Here is a 16889-nt window from a genome sequence, read left to right as displayed (position 1 = left end):
ATACACACTGTAACCAGAGTGATCACTTAAGGTGAGCTATTACCAACAGGAGAGCGGGGGGGGGGGGGAACCTTTTGTAGTGATGATCAAGGTTGGCCATTTCCAGCAGTTGACAAGAACGTCTGAGGAACAGTGTGGGGTGGGGGGGAGATAAACATGGGGAAATAGTTTTACTTTGTATAATGACCCATCCACTCCCAGTCTCTCTTCAAGCCTAAGTTAATTGTATCCAGTTTGCAAATTAATTCCAGTTCAGCAGTCTCTCGTTGGAGTCTGTTTTTGAAGTTTTTTTTTTTTTGTTGAAGTATTGCCACTTTTAGGTATGTAATCGAGTGACCAGAGAGAGACAAACACCAACAAGATCTCTATCAAGCATTCTTACAACTACAATACCTACCTGCTGAAGTGAAGAAACAGATTGACAGAGCCAGAAGAGTACCCAGAAGTCACCTACTACAGGACAGGCCCAATAAAGAAAATAACAGAACGCCGCTAGCCATCACCTTCAGCCCTCAACTAAAACCTCTCCAACACATCACCAAGAATCTACAACTTATCCTGAAGGACGACCCATCACTCTCACAGATCTTGGGAGACAGGCCAGTCCTTGCTTACAGAGAGCCCCCCAACCTGAAGCAAATACTCACCAGCAACCACACACCACACAACAGAACCACTAACCCAGGAACCTATCCTTGCAACAAAGCCCATTGCCAACTGTGTCCACATATCTATTCAGGGGACACCATTATAGGGTCTAATCACATCAGCCACACTATCAGAGGCTCGTTCACCTGCAGATCTACCAATGTGATATATGCCATCATGTGCCAGCAATGCCCCTCTGCCATGTACATTGGTCAAAATGGACAGTCTCTACATAAAAGAATAAATGGACACAAATCAGACGTCAAGAATTATAACATTCAAAAACCAGTTGGAGAACACTTCAATCTCTCTGGTCACTCGATTACATACCTAAAAGTGGCTATCCTTCAACAAAAAAACTTCAAAAACAGACTCCAATGAGAGACTGCTGAATTGGGATTAATTTGCAAACTGGATACAATTAATTTAGGCTTGAATAGAGACTGGGAGTGGATGGGTCATTACACAAAGTAAAACTATTTCCCCATGTTTATCCCCCCTCATCCCCCAACTGTTCCTCAGACGTTCTTGTCAACTGCTGGAAATGGCCCACCTTGATTATCACTACAAAAGGTATCCCCCCCTCCCCGGCTCTCCTACTGGTAATAGCTCACCTTAAGTGATCACTCTGGTTACAGTGTGTATGGTAACACCCATTGTTTCATGTTCTCTATGTATATAAATCTCCCCACTGTATTTTCCACTGAATGCATCCAATGAAGTGAGCTGTAGCTCATGAAAGCTTATGCTCAAATAAATTTTAGTCTCTAGGGTGCCACAAGTACTCTTTTTCATCTTCATATGTTCTGTAATTCTAAACATGTGTTGTTGGATATCTCTTCCTGATTATCAGAATTTTGGCAGTGCCTTTGGGGGGAGGGATAGCTCAGTGATTTGAGCATTGGCCTGCTAAACCCAGGGTTGTGAGTTCAATCCTTGAGGAGGCCATTTAGGGATCTGGGTCAAAAATTGGGGATTGGTCCTGCTTTGAGCAGGGGGTTGGACTAGATGATCTCCTGAGGTCACTTCCAACCCTTATATTCTATGACTGTATGAATTACCACCAGATTGCAATGGCTATTATTCTGAAAGCTGTTAGAGCTAGAATTAATGCTTACACTCTTTGAAAGGTGAGAATCCTGGCTTTTGAATGGTCTAAAGCAGAGTTGGGCAAACTACGGTCTGGGGGCCACATCCAGCTCTCCAGACATTTTAATCCAGCCCTCGATCTCCTGCCAGGAAGTGGGGTCTGGGGCTTGACCTGCTCCGGCACTCCAGCCAGGGAATGGGGTTGGGGTCTTGCCCCACTCTCCACGGCTCCCGGAAGTAGCAGCATGTCCCCAGTCCAGCTCCTATATGTAGCGACCAGCGGGAGGCTCCGCATGCTGCCCCTACCCCAAGCACCACCCCTGCAGATCCTATTGGCCAGAAACTGCAGCCAATGGGAGCTGCAGGGGCAGTGCCTGGCCGTGTCTCATCATAGGAACCGGAGAGGGGACATGCTGCTGTTTCTAGGAGCAGCTTGAGGTAAGTGCTGCCCAGAGCCTGATCCCCTCCCGCCCTCCAAACCCCTCGGTCCCAGCTCAGAGCACCCTCCTGCACCCCCAACTCATCATCCCCAGAGCTCACTGCCTCATCTTAATAATAGTCCCTGGAGGCATTGTGACTTAGACACCTTCCTGAGGCAAAATTTCCTCATGGTTTCTCCCTTGTTTGAGGGGGGTAGTAATTTGCTGCTGTCCTATACAAACTGCAAATTTTCACATCCGAGGGCTGGCCAGTTGGCTGAGTCAAGGCTCTGCCCGTTCCTCAATCACTCAGGAATTAGGTATAATTCCACTTTCTTTTCCTTGAATGTGCATTTTCTCTGCAAACTCATTAGCAATCTGTACTTTTATTCTGACCACAACCATCCTTATGTGCACAACCCTCTGTATTTAGTTCCTTTTAAGAGGTGCAGAAAGATGTTCATAGAAATTCTTGACAAATATATGTGCCATAGCTACTGAGGAGACCTAGTGATGGCCAGATGGATTCTAGACAACATTCTGGCACTCTTTTTTGCTTTTAGCTGCTGACCACAGGTTTTCTAACATGTCTCTGTCCAATGTCAATCAGAATTTGACTCTCTGTATTTTATTTATTCTTTTTATTGTGGTTTAAGATTTTCAGTAAACAGATATTTCTACAATGGTATACATTTCCTGACTGTTTCTTATTGAAGAAACAAGGATTACTGCTGTAGGGTCTGTTAAGATGTACTCAAAGCAATTTTGGGAAACAACTGTTGTCATTTTTGCATACCCTTTCATGTTTCTTGGTTTCTGTTTCAATGCAATTCATCTTCCCAGGAGCATAACGACTTGTAATATAACAATTATGGAGGAAAAATAACTTGATTCTATAGTCTTTCTGTAACCTTGGAATTTGGCAGTCATGATTTTTTCCCAACTAGTGATTCATGATTTACAAAGATGGACATTCTGTGAATATGGAAAAGATTTACAAAACTATCTCAAAACATTAGAGGAGAATTGTGAACCTCTGATAATGCAGAAAGTGAGAGATTAAAAATTGCAGCAATTTGTTGAATTGCAACTCCTATTAATTGAAGTAATTTTGCTTCAATTTTCTGAATGCTAAATGCTTCAGTTTTCTGAACTGACTTATTTTGTGAATATTCAGCTGTCACTATTTGCACTTGTTCTTTGTAAGAACAAATCACAGACCTATTAGGTCATCTCCAGCCCTAGCCAGTGCATTATTGTTTCTTACAGTACATTCTTGACTGCTTTCCAGTCTAGTTTTTTAGACTTGAATGAGGGGACTTTTACCCATCCACGTGGGAGACCTTTGTTCAGTTTAATAGACCTCTGTATCTGTCTATATTCGGTTTTTCAGTAGTGTCCCTCGCCATAGTATCGAGGACCTTAGTGTTAGGAAATGTGTCTTGTTGTTCAGGATACCTTTTCCTTTGCTCATTTTAATCTTGTTATTCCTGATTATATCCCCTTGAGACCCCCTAAGGCTTTTTGGCTCTTACCCCGTAATATACTTGCAGATGGTTATCATGTTTGTTATTTGTTTAATCAAATTATGTGTGTATGAAAAACCTGAGGTTATGATGTAGTTTTTATAATCTTTCCTGGGAAGCGAGTATTTCTAGCCCCCAGATCAGTTTTGATGCTCATCTCTACACTCCCTCCAGTTTGCCTCTCTCTTTCTGGTATTCATTGTCTCTGAACTGTATGGTGGGGCAACAAATGTTGCTTGTTTCTTTGTTCACAGATAGTACATAAGGAATGTATTTAATTTCAAATAATGACAGTGAATTGTCTGTGGTATAAAGATCATGCATGAGCAATTCATTGTAGCTGTTCAATATTCACAATTTAACTGTTATTTAGTATTGGTTGGATATAGAAATCATATTGTATGTGTATATCTTCTAAGTAGATGTGTGTATCCCTTAGAACTAGTTTTCTTGTGTTAGACAAATTCAAAATTTGCTTTTCATGAATATTCTCAAACATTACTCTAAAATTAGGTGTTTACCTGAATATTTCTGTAGTAAACTTATTTCCTAGAATATTCATGGAAAGTAAATGTAAGTGGGATCCAAACACGATCAAAGTACATTTGTTAAATGTGAAAAAACAGTCGCTGAAATTCTCTGTTTTGTTTTTTGTTTGTTTTTGCCGTAATCGCCAGCTCTCCTTAATGTACCCATTCTTATAGCTTAAAGTTAGTTGAAGTAACTGAAATGAGCATGGCTCGGCCCAATTTTACAGTCTCTACTCACATGAGTAGTCCTATTGACTTCAAAAGCACAGAAATGAGAACCTGAAGTACCATAATAAAAAGAAAAATATATCTCCTCACTCAATTTCTTGACCTAAACTCTCATAATAGAAATAGCTTCCGTAAATGAGTCTAACATTTTATTTTAATCTAAGTAGTAATTTTAATGGGCTCTTATCCAGCTGAGAAAGCAGCCTGGAGTAGCTGGCCCACAGAACATTCAAGGGCCTCCCTGACTATGCAGTCCCAAAGGCTGTTCTCTGTTCCAAGGGAGTCTTTATATTTGTCAGGGAAGAACTCAAAATATCACCATGATAAAACAGCATCTTCTGCTCTTATGCAAGGGATACTTAAGAGCAATAAAGAAGAAAGGTTATTAACCTGCTTGTTGAAAAGAATGCATGAAAACACTAATTCATAAAATTTGAACTCTGAACAGATGGATGACAAATCTGGGCTATTCTCCAGTCCCCTATTTAGCTTCATTCATGGAATTTTAAAAGCTTTTATTGTCTTCTTACAGTGTTCAGTAAGTGATGAAGAACTTTAAAACTGGCAAGGTTGAAATTACTAAGATATCTAGCTGCAAACTCAGTATTCAGATTACTGTTCTTGACATTCTTAAAGCTATCAAAAGACTCACCTAATAATAAAGTACCATTTGAAGGTTCTCTTTCCTTTTACATTGAGCTGCAGGATTCTGTTACATGCTTACTATCCAAATGTTGCTAATAATTGTGATGATTTAATACTTACACAATGAACTTTGTATAGTAGCCAGATACAGCAACAGCATTTTAGAAAGAAAAAAAAGTTAATAATAACCAATGAGAGTTAAGTGCCTAAGTGTCTTTGAGGATCTAGGCATTACTTTCTTATGTACTTGGGACCCCTCTTGCCACCCACCTGTGAGCATGTAGTGGGCTTGAATTTATACTTTGAGCTCCATCCAGCTTCTACAGCTGCTGTCCTATGAAAACTCCACAATCCTTAATGGCTATGCAGCTGCACATGCTGCCCTTGATTCCAAGAAATAATTACTTGGTAGTACTATATGGCCTCATGCGACCTACCTCTTCCCACAGGAATTATAGTCGCTAAAATATCCCTATGTGTCAAGCACCTCAATGTTCTGAAATTTCCTTCATATTAGGAAATTCGTACTATAAATTAGGCTTCTTAAACACGACATATTTACTTTGAAGGCAGAGAGGGGCCACTCCAGACCTGGATAGTTCATTACTATTCTAGATTATTATTTTAAATAGCATACATATTCATTTCTGGATTCTTTTAATTAACATGGCCTTGTTTCTAGAAACTTTCTGATCTGTATAGCTTAGCCTTTCATGAAAGTAACACAAAATTCCTCTCTTGCTTGTGTGGCATATGTCCTTATCTGTCACAAATGACTGCACCAGAACTAAAGGTGGGGTAGAATTTGCATGGACTTACCCAAAGAAGGACAGAAATCTGCTTTGTGGTGGTGGTGGGGGGGGGGGGGAAGGGGAGAGAAGAAGAAGGTCAGAAACTGCTGCAAAAGGTGCTCGGTGGTCAACTTTGCAGCAATGACTCACCCCATCCCTCCCTCAGGAATGTGCATAAAGGAATGTGGGGCAAGTCTCTATGCATAGTTATTCCTTTCTGTGTATTGTCTAGCGTAGTGATTACCAGAGTGATTGGTGGTCTGCAGAGCACTTGGTGGTAGTCTGTGGATGATGTTGATGTAGTCTGCTCCTTGTTTCCACCTCTTTCAGTACTGTTCAGGATCTTCACTACAGTGGCAAACCTGGAGGCCTGTAAAAGTAGCTGGAAATTAGGAGCCAATTTAGACCATGTCTACACTAGCACTTTTGTCACCCGAACATTTGTCTTGCAGGGGAGTGAAAAAACACCCCTCTGAGTGATGTAAATTTTGCAGGCATAAGTGCTCGTGTGCACAGTGCTATGTTGGCAGTAGACTCTCTCCAATCGACATAGCTACCGCTGCTCTTTGAGCTGGTTTTATTATGTCAATCAAGAGCTCTCTCATCGGCGTACCACAACTACACGAGCACTCTTACAGCGGCACAGCTGTATCTGTACAGTAAAGACATGGCACTAGATAGTATTCAGACCTATTGCTATACAATGAGAGAAGAAGAAACGGGAGGTTCTTCTGCCATTTTGGATCACCAGTGGAAGAAGAATGCAGCAAGGGAGAAATGAGCAAGGCAGTTAATCAAGTATGTCAAGGGGAGAAGACCAGGTAGTTGGGCAACATGTCAAGAAGAGCAAGGAAAAAGGGAAACAAGAAGTAGACAAGCAAGTGCATTGATAGAGAAGGATCAGGCAACAGGGACAGAAGCAGAAGGGAGATAAGGTAACAGAGGAACATGTGCAGAGGTTTGGGGAAGAGAGAACATAACCAATAGGAGGCAGAGATTAAAAGACCAGCAATTTTTAAAAATGATGGTCAAATGGTCAAAACAGCTATCACATTCAAAAAAAATACATCAAATGCTTTCCTAATATTTTTTGCTGAAGCAATTACTTTAGTCACCATGGGAATTCTGTGAGTGAGAAGGGAGGTCATCCTTATGATTGAGAGTGTGGATGTAAATGGGAGGTGTGGTAGTCCCACAAGACAGTCTGTCCGTTAAGATGAGGTCTACCTTATGAAAAAGTTTGAGCAATGTCTTGCAATGTTTTGTCTGGTCTTGTTTTCTTCAGCTCCTTAATTATTGTATTGCTCTTCTCAGAGCCTACTGACTGTCAACAGCAGCATTTTTTGAGTAATAAGGTCCCAAGAATTGATGCTGTATTCCCAACACACTCATCAGAGCCTTACCATTTTTTATTTCCCTTTCCTCTGATGTTATGTCCCTGTATGTGCAGTGTAAACCTGCATTGTCCTTTTGCTGCCATACTGCATTGCAAATGTGTCCTTATTCCAGATGTACACCAGTGTAGCAGGGTAGAGATTGTGTGTGTGTGTGTGTGTGTGTGTGTGTGTGTGTGAGAGAGAGAGAGAGAGAGAGAGAGAGAGAGAGAGAGAGAGAGAGAGAATAACTTGTTCATACTGGATAAGTGTGTGTATAAAAGTAAGCAAGCAATGGATTGTGGGAAAACCAAGTCTTAGAGGTGGGTTTTGCATTTAATTCTGAATGTGGCAAGTTTAGTGATCATTTTTAGCTCCTCTGGAAGTGAGTTCCGTAGCCCTGGCCCAGCTCCTGTGGAAGTTCTCTCCTGTGTTCATGAGGTGTGTAGCAAAGCGAAGACTCACTGGTGTGGCACCTCCTGCTGGTCATCTGGGAATTAGCTCTTTTCCAGCTCAGAATGCCCTCTGCTGGCCAGTGACTCACCTGCCGCAGGCCTCATGTCCCTCCCGGACCCTGGTGCTGCTTACTTTGGGGTTCTGCCCCAGCAGTACCCCCTCACTGGGTCTCCCCTCCCAGGGGAACCCGCAACCCTCTCACCCACCTTGCCTCAAGGCTACTTCCAGTCATCATCCAGCCCCTGTTCACTGGGGCAAACTGCAGTCTGTCATGGCCACTCATCATTGGCAAGGAGGTTGGACCAGCTGCCTCTGCTTATCTCTGGGCTGCACCTCCCAGCTCCAGTACCTGCATAGGCCTTTCCCAAGCTCTGAACACTCCAGATACCCTTTTCTCCCAGACAACTAGGTCCTTCTCTCTCCACAGCTAGAGAGAGACTGACCCAGCTCCTCCCTGAATCCTTATAACAGAGCCAGGTGTGGCCTGATTGGGGCATGGCCCTAGCTGCTTCCCCAATGAGCCTAGACTTTCACAGGAGCGGGGTAACTGTCCCGCTACAAGGTGTTCCCTGTATTTGACATTTTTGTGCTTCTAGTGGAATGTGATTGTCACGATAGGCCATGGTCATAGAGGGAGAAGTGATCTGTCAAGTAGCTAGGCACACTCTCATTGGGGGCTTTGAATATCAGGAAGGAGACATTGATTTGAACTCTATATTCAACTGGAAATCAATGCAGAGGTTGGAGTTTGAGGAGTTATGCTGATGACCACCTGTGTAGAAAGTAAAAGGGTTGCTGCATTTATTGCCCATCTTGGTCAGTTATGAGTAGGGCCCTACCAAATTCATAGCCATGAAAAATGTGTCATGGACCATGAAATCTGGTCTTTTGTGTGCTTTTACTCTATACTATACAGATTTCATAGGGGAGACTATCATTTCTTAATCTGGGTGTCCTGACCCAAAAGGCGGTTGTGAGGGGATTGCAAGGTTATTTTACGGGGAGTCACGCTATTGCCACCCTTCTTCTGCACTGCTTTCAGAGCGGGGAGGCTGGAGGGCAGTGGCTATTGGCCAGGAGCCCAGCTCTGAAGGCAGCATCCTGCCAGCAGCAGTGCAGAAGTAAGGGTGGCAATACCATGTCATGTCATCCGATCCCATCCTTCTGCGTTGCTACTGGCAGCGGCTCTGCCTTCAGAGCTGGGATCCCAGCCAGCAGCCACCACTCTCTGGCTGCCCAGCTCTGAAGGCAGCGTCGTTGACAGCAGCAGTGAAGAAGTAAAGGTATCTGTAAGGCAACCCCCCCCCTACAATAACCTTGCGACCCCCCACAACTCCTTTTTGGGTCAGGACCCCTAAAATTACAACACTGAAATTTCTGATTTAAATATCTGAAATAATGAAATTTATGAAAAACCCTATGACGGTGAAATTGACCAAAATTGACCATGAATTTGGTAGGGCCCTAATTATGAGAATTACCCCAGCATGTTTCATTTACACCAACTAGATTATGATCACTTGTCATTTCTGTTTCTTCTTGTTTTTTTAATCCATTCTCTGTGTGTTGATCTCTTTCTCTGTGTGTACGTTATGCGGCTTGAGGGTAGTCAAATATTTCAATAAAGTTCTCCCTTTCTGCAGGATAATTTAACTAACATGCTATTACAAAAAGAGTGCCAGTGTATTAAAGCTGATCCTGGTAATTCCGGTTTCCAATGTGTCTGTAGTCTATCAAACCAACTTTAAGTTAGTTCTGCTCTGGAGGTTAATTCTTGTCCTCTTAGCTTTGTGTGGACCTCCTTTTGAGTTTTTTACTTTCCATTAGGTCAACCTTTTTCAGAGCCATTTGTTCTGTTTGCAGTGAGATCATGTTACAAGGTCTATCTCCGAGCTAAATTTGCCATTTCAGAAGGCCAAGATGGTGTGAGGACTCCTCTTCTATCTTCCATTCATAGAGTGTATTCTGAAATCAAATTCAGCCAGGAAATTACTCTTCTCTCCCTATGGTCCTTCCCAATAAGAAAAAGGAGGAGAGGAAATTGCATTTCTTAGGTCTGAAGAGTGCATTAAAGGTTTATTTATATACGACTATTTCTTACAGGAAGTCAGACAAACGTTTTGTTTTTCTTGGATAAGAAATAAAGAGACAGACAGTTTTTAAGGCATCCTTGGCTAGTTGCATTGTTTCAACTACGTTTGAGGCTTATAGGCAAGCTGGGAATGCTCCTCCATTTTCAGTTAAAGCTTATTCGGCTAGAACTATCTCTGGGCACTAAAAGGGAAAGACTTGCTATAGGATAGATGTGTGACAGGGGCCTAGAGTTCTGTTCCCTGCTTTGTAAAACATTACCAGTTTGGACTTTAGGGCATCTGCTCAAATTTCTTTCTAGAAAAGGGTACGGCAAACATTGTCTCAGCCAGTAATTTTGGCTTTGTTTATTAGTTACATGACTTGTATAGAACACAAATAAGACATATAAAATGGTTCTGTTAGTTCTTCTTTATCAGTACAGAGATTTGGTATTAGAACTTTGTTTTAGTGAATTTGGGATTGTCTGTCTTCTCAGCATTTTTAGTTTCTCAAAATTGGAGGATCGATTGTTATGGGATTCATCCCATTTAAATTAAACAAAACAATGTGACCTTGGATTCAGTTTTGACTGCTTCAACTGATGATTGAAGGGGTTAAACCCCGTAGCCCCAGAATTTTACACTAGAAGTAGTCATTTTACAGTTCGCAAAAATTCCACTTCTTTTTCTTCCTATTCTGTCAGAGGACAACTCCTCCTTCTATATTAGGCCATATCTACACTAGTGAGCTTACAGTGGCACAACTGTACCGGTATTGCTTGTATAGATGCTATATGACAGCGGGAGAGAGCTCTCCCGTCAACCTAATTAAACCACCTCCAATGAGCAGTGGTAGCACTGTCTACATCGGCGCCTATGTCAGTGTAACTTATGTCGCTAAGAGGGGTGGTTTTTTCACATAAGTGAAAAGTGACAAAAGTGCTGGTGTAGTCATGGCCTTATTTTGTATGGTGGGAGCATATGTTACTTCATCTGAGTCAAATGAAAGCTCACCTTCTCCTCCTTCCCTGCTTATGTTTAAAGGCTGCCTGTAAAGCCCTGCCACTTTTAAACAGGAGGTCACCTCTCATTGCAAAGCTTTGTGCATTTAAACTCACTTCTATACACCAAGGCCTGGTCCAGCGACTGTAGTGGTTACTCTTAAGTGTTTCTTAGGTGGAGCAGGTAATCCTTCGTGCGTGTGTGTGTGTGTGTGTGTGTGTGTGTGTGTGTGTGTGCGCGCGCACACAGGGAGGAGGGTTTTGATTTAAATGCTAGCCAAGCCACTCTTGCAATTAATAGGGCAACTCCCTTTTCTGTTAAGCCAAAGGGCCACATTGCTTAATATGCCATGAGAGCATTGTTTCAGTAATCTCTTCTTGCTCCAGTGCCAGTTGCTAGTGAAGGATGTTGGCGATTACCATCACTGAAACGGTTTTAAATTCTCGTTCCTATTCCTAATCCCCCTTCCCTCATGTCACTTGTTCCCTGAAACAGTGCCTGACCTTGCTCTTAAAGGAACAGCATTCCCTGTCACTTATTTTTAAGTTTATAGTTGACAGCTTAACAGAATTTTCAAACTGTACGTGCTCAATGCAGCATTATTATTATTAACTTATTTTAAAAACAGTTATTTTAAACATAGCAAAGCAAGGTCTCTTCAGTAAGGCTTATTTTCTATACCAAATTTGAGTTTCAAAGTTCAGCCAGTTTTTTATTAGCTTCATATAAAAGACTGGTGTGTATGTGTGGTTTGTTTTTTTTTTGGTCTTTTTACAATGGAAAAATTAAAATGTTTGATACATTCCCCTCCATTCTCTTGTTTGTCAAGAATTATAAAGCAACTGATGGGGTTTTGCTTACTCATGAGAAAAATTCACCTTTAGTGAAGACGGAATGGCAGATTTCAGCCCTAGAAGTGAAAGTTCCACAAAGCTGAAATATGAGTCTCAAACATTAGCTTCTAATGGAAACTGTTGTTGTTCTGCAACCTTAATCTTAGACCGTGTGACCCACTCAATTGATGTAACTAAGATATTTTAAATAATTGTTTGCAAACTTCTGCATATAGTTAGCTATAATGTCTTGGTTTTTTTTCTTAGGGATATCAAGGAATAGCAGGAACTCCAGGTGCTCCAGGATCCCCAGGGATTCAAGTAAGCTCCTTTTGTCTTTTCTACAATGTAGAAATTTAAGCCAAATCCTGTAAATACTCATACTATTTTCATTTATTTCACTGAGAGTCCAGAGTGTGGAGCACTTGCAGGATCTGGTCCTTGTCTGTAAAAGAAATGAGTAAAATAATTTAAATGTGTTTATTTTTTTCTCTTAGGGGCCCCGTGGCTTACAGGGTATCAAGGGAGAGGCAGGGAGAGATGGTGCAAAGGTAAAAAGTTACTTTAATATTTACAATCCTTGCTTAGTACAAGTAAGGGCCTTGGTATTTCCATGTGAAACTAGTTTAAAAGTTGTTTACTACCAAGACAATAAAGTCAGAACTGGAATTTTATGCTTAGGTTATTATTTCCATTCTTAATAAGATGTATTATCTTTAAAATTGTGTGTGTGTGTGTGTGTGTGTGTGTGTAAATACTATCAGTTAAGACCTTTAATGTGACTGCTAATTTCATTTTTTAAAAAGTGTAGCAGATGGAAAGTGATATTGACAACCTGCTATTCAGGCATATATCTTTGATTAATGACATTGTTCTTTTCCACCTCTTTTCTCTCTTCAGGCCCAAAGATAGCCCTAATTCAGCAAAGCAGTTGTTCAATCTTATTAAGGTCCCTGTTCAGCAAAGCACTTAAGCACACATTTAAACTTGAAGCATATGATTATGTGTTTTGCTTCATTGGGGCTCTCATGTTAAACAAAACTGTTCAGTTGTAATGGGCAATATTCGGTAATGATTGTATTCCTTTTTTTCACATTTTTCCCATTTCAGAGAGTTAGACATTAAAAATGAAAAAGTCTATTCCCCTGCCACTGGAGGATTGTGTCTTAAAATATATTTTTTTTTCATGCTTTGTCCAGCCTAGCTTGAAATGTGCTAAGATGTGGGGCTTCCACCACTTTTCTCAGAAAATTTTTCAACTGTAGAGTAGTTCTCACCATTAGGAATGTTTCCCTGATATTTGGCCTAAATTTTTATTTCTTAATTTCATCCCATTACGTCTAGGCGTTTCCACACTGGCTAATTTAGAGCTTGGCGTTTCCGTTGCTGACTGTTTTAGTTAATCCATAATTAAATGAACATAAATTATGGCTACATTCACTTTTAATCAAGGGCAATGGAAATATGAAGATTGTTTTTATAAGAGCTGCAGATACTTTACTCTTAAATATGTACAGTTGGACAGTATTTAAAACTGCCTGTTTTAAACACTTAATTACATGTAGGAAGACATGCCTGATAGTACTATCTTATAAATTGTTATTACTAGGGTCATCCTGTCATGTGTGAATGTGTGGGTGGACCTCTGCACCAGTGTAGAGGCCCCCTGGACTCTGCACAGGCCCAAGTTACTGCCTGAATGAATCTTGACATTTAAATCAACTTCTTCATGAAGAAAGTCCCTTTCCTTGTGTTTTTCTGTATTTTATTGCTTTTAAGAAAGTATTTGTCCATTCTTTTTTGATTGTGGATCAGTGTGGATCCTATTGTAGTTGCTCCTGCACGTGAAACTGGATTCTTTTCACTAGCAGTGTCCATCAGGGCATGCAACCTGTGCCATCTGGTGCACCCAAATGAGAGCATAAAGGGTGGGGTGACCATGATCCTTCCCCGGTTCTGTCTTATTCCCCGTGACAGCAAGACGGAACTTGGCAGTGTCCCTATCTGCTGAAAACTCTAGCGTGAGCGATCTTTTTCTAAACTTCTGAAACATTTCAGAACAGCCTTCCCTCCTTTACTTACAATTTCTTGGACTGAATAATCTTCTTCTGGATGGCAATTTTGAACAGATATTCCTTAGCCATAAAGACCTCTTTATACAATGACTTCAAGATGGTAGGCTCAGGCACTGAAGCAAAGCAAAAAGGAGCAGACTGTGATACAGCAGACTCCATCAGTACTGGACCCATGGCACTACTTATGGAAGGGTTAGATCTCTCATCACTGTTGCCAAGGCATCTGTTCTTGCCAGGATCAAATAAGGCCTGTCCCTCATATAGTCAGTGAGCGGTACTGCCTGAAGATCATAGATAGCTGGATTATCAGTCTAAAGAGAGACCAAGCTACAGTAGAAAACCTTAGCCTCCTCAGCTCGAGCCACGCACTCCACTATGACTTCACGGCAGCTAATTTGATGGCTCAGCTGAGAGCTGCACAAAAACCAGTTGAGTGCGTCTTTTGGTAGCTGCCTTGCCTGGTTACACTGGACGTGGTTGGATGTCACCAGTGACAAGTCTGGTAAACGAGAAAATGTGGTGTTTGTATACGAAACCGCAGAACTTGTTTAACAGTGTTTAATGTTGAACAGTGACTAGGTTACATTAACACCTATGGCCTATATATTCCACCTAAATTAATATAACAGAACTATTTGCCAGAGCTGAGAATGCCAAATGCAGAATCTTTAGTTCCAGGGGCAGCATGAGTCTAGGATCTCTGCTGGATACTTTTTTTTTTTCTCTGCTGGTCTTGAGGTTTCCTCTTCACCTTCCCACCAATACCCCCTGATCCTCAGGGACAAAGCTACTGTTATCATAGACCCATACTGGCCAAGACAGTTTTGGCCATCAGACTGACTCGAGATGTCCAGTCAACCTCCTATTCACTTTCCTTCTTGACCAGACATGCTGTCTCAGGACCACAGTCAGATTTAAAAATGTTATTAAAGCTAATGTTAAAAAAAAATTATATAATACATAGGTTGGGAAAAGAGTGTCTGTACGTCTGGGTATAGTGTTTAGATTAGCCACAAATACAAAGTTACGGTAGTTTTTAAAAAGTCATATGATACATAGAGTATATAATCAGCAATAACCCAAATGTAGGTTAATAGATTTAACAATACAGTTTAGATATAGAATCCAAATACTCTGTGTAGCGAGGCGAAGACTCACTGGCTCCTGTGGTTGTCTGGGAATTAGCTTTTTCCAGCCCGGAGTTCCCTCTGCAGGCTGGTGTCTCGCCTGCTGCTGGCCCCGTGTCCCTCCTGGACCCCGGAGCCCTTTACCTGGGGTTCTGCCCCAGCAGTACCCTCACACTCTGGGTCTCCCCTCCGAAGGGAACCCCCAACCCTCTAAACTCACCTTGCCTCAGTGACTCCTGCTAGTCGTCATCTAACCCCCACTCACTGGGGCAGACTGCAGTGTAATGGCCACTCATCATTGGCAAGGGGTTAGGACCAGCTGCCTCTGTGTCTATTCCCAGGCTGCCCCTCTGCAGCACCAGTACCTTTCTGGGCCTTTACCAAGGCCTGCAGCGTGGGGGTTTACCTGGCTGGAGCTCTCCAGCTCCCTTTGACCTGCACCTGCACCTGCACTGCGTATCTTGCTCCCAGGCAGCTAGCCCTTCCCACTCCAGGGCTAGAGTGAGACTCCTCCAGCTTCTGGCCCACAGCCCTCTTATAAGGGCCAGCTGGGCCCTGATTGAGCTGGCCACACCTGTTCTAACTCACAGCTTCCCCCAGCTGTTCTCACTCCTCTTCCCCCAGCCACAACCCTCTCCCCAGGGCTGCTTTAACCCCTTGAGGGCTGGAGCGGGGTGACCACCCCGCTACACTTGGGTACATCACTCATGAAAAGTTGTACAGAGATTTGGTTGTGGAAAGCAAAATATATCAGAGTGGAGATTTTCCCTCAGTAATTGAGAATTAGATAGGTTGTCCATTTAGAAACTACAGTCCATGAGGAAAGTATTTGTTACTTTCCTGACTGCACTTCTCATCGGCAGTCCAGCTCATCCCTCCTGGTATTGCCGATGTCCAGTGATGCATTCTAGGTAGATGTCCCTCAACTACCTGATGGTGTCTGACACCATGAGTTGCCGCATCAGCCAAGCGTAGCGGTGACTGATTCTGCATTCTATCAGCACTCGCTCACTACTGTGGTCCCATGCGCCTAAGGCTCCGATGATCAGTGCGCATATCTGGACCTGGTAACCCTTTGCTCTCAAGGTTTCAACCAGAGGGGCACATTTCTCTACCTTTTGAGCTCTTGTATCTCATGGAGCTTTTTTCAGAATGTTCATTGTATCACCTTACTGTCAAGATGATCTTCTTTGTTGTCATCACACTGGCAGAGTCGGCAACATCCCAGCCCTCCTGGTGTTACCCCCTCAAAATGGATTTTTGGGCATTACTGGAATAACCTATGTATTGCCCCCTTAAGTTGTCCTTCCTGAGGTATAAGTTTCTGAGATTGTTGAGCAAAAACATTTAAGGACATGGGTACAACCTTCCGATAATTGTCACAGGCACTGTTCTTTTCCAAATCAAAGTTTATTTTTATGAATGTAGCTAATAATCCCCAATACAGTATATCCTAAAAATCCTAAACAAGGCACAAAATTCCTTAACATATAAATCCCTTATTACAAGTTTAAAGAGCATTCAGACTACAATAGCATATAGTTAAGTGATTCTAAGCGAAGCACTTTGTTACAAATGGCTAGAATGGCTTATTTTTTCCATCCATGTGCGGAATAAATGTTGTTATGTGCACCGAGGTGCCACCAATAGAAACAAAAAACCTATATATATATATATATATATATATATATATATATATATATATTTTTTAAAAGGTTAAGTAGGGATAATTACTCCAGCCAGGACAGGTTAGGCATTTTAGAACTCACTACTCAAAGAATTAAATTGAAAGGTAAAAGAAATAAAAAATATGAAATGCATAGACCAGTCAAAACACAAAAATAACACACTTTGAAAGAATAAAATGACAGAGAATATATGTGCAGTGCAGGAAGTACCAAGAAGTGTGTGTTGGGAGATGAGCATGAGAAAGAGACTGCGTGTGTGTGTGTGAGACAGAGGCTGTGTGTGTGCTTGACACAGTGTTTGACACTGTGTGTGACACCGACAGTATTTGTGTGTATGTGTATGTGACAGTGTATGTGTGACAATGTGTGTGACAGACTGTGTGTGAC

General features: G+C 41.9%; 1 protein-coding gene across 1 annotated transcript in view; it reads left to right on the top strand.

Annotated features, from left to right (window-relative positions):
• COL21A1 (collagen type XXI alpha 1 chain) overlaps nucleotides 1-16889 on the top strand; it is a 192925-nt gene that overhangs the window by 82831 nt on the left and 93205 nt on the right. The window contains exons 11-12 of the mRNA XM_043510390.1: nucleotides 11880-11933; nucleotides 12110-12163. Of these exons, the coding sequence (XP_043366325.1) occupies nucleotides 11880-11933; nucleotides 12110-12163 (108 nt within the window). The remainder of the gene's footprint in view (nucleotides 1-11879; nucleotides 11934-12109; nucleotides 12164-16889) is intronic.

This window comes from Dermochelys coriacea, chromosome 3 (assembly GCF_009764565.3).
Source record: "Dermochelys coriacea isolate rDerCor1 chromosome 3, rDerCor1.pri.v4, whole genome shotgun sequence".
In the NCBI taxonomy this organism is placed as follows: domain Eukaryota; kingdom Metazoa; phylum Chordata; order Testudines; family Dermochelyidae; genus Dermochelys; species Dermochelys coriacea.
The sequence above is the reverse complement of the archived record's forward strand: the minus strand, read 5'-3'. Positions and strand labels throughout refer to the sequence as shown.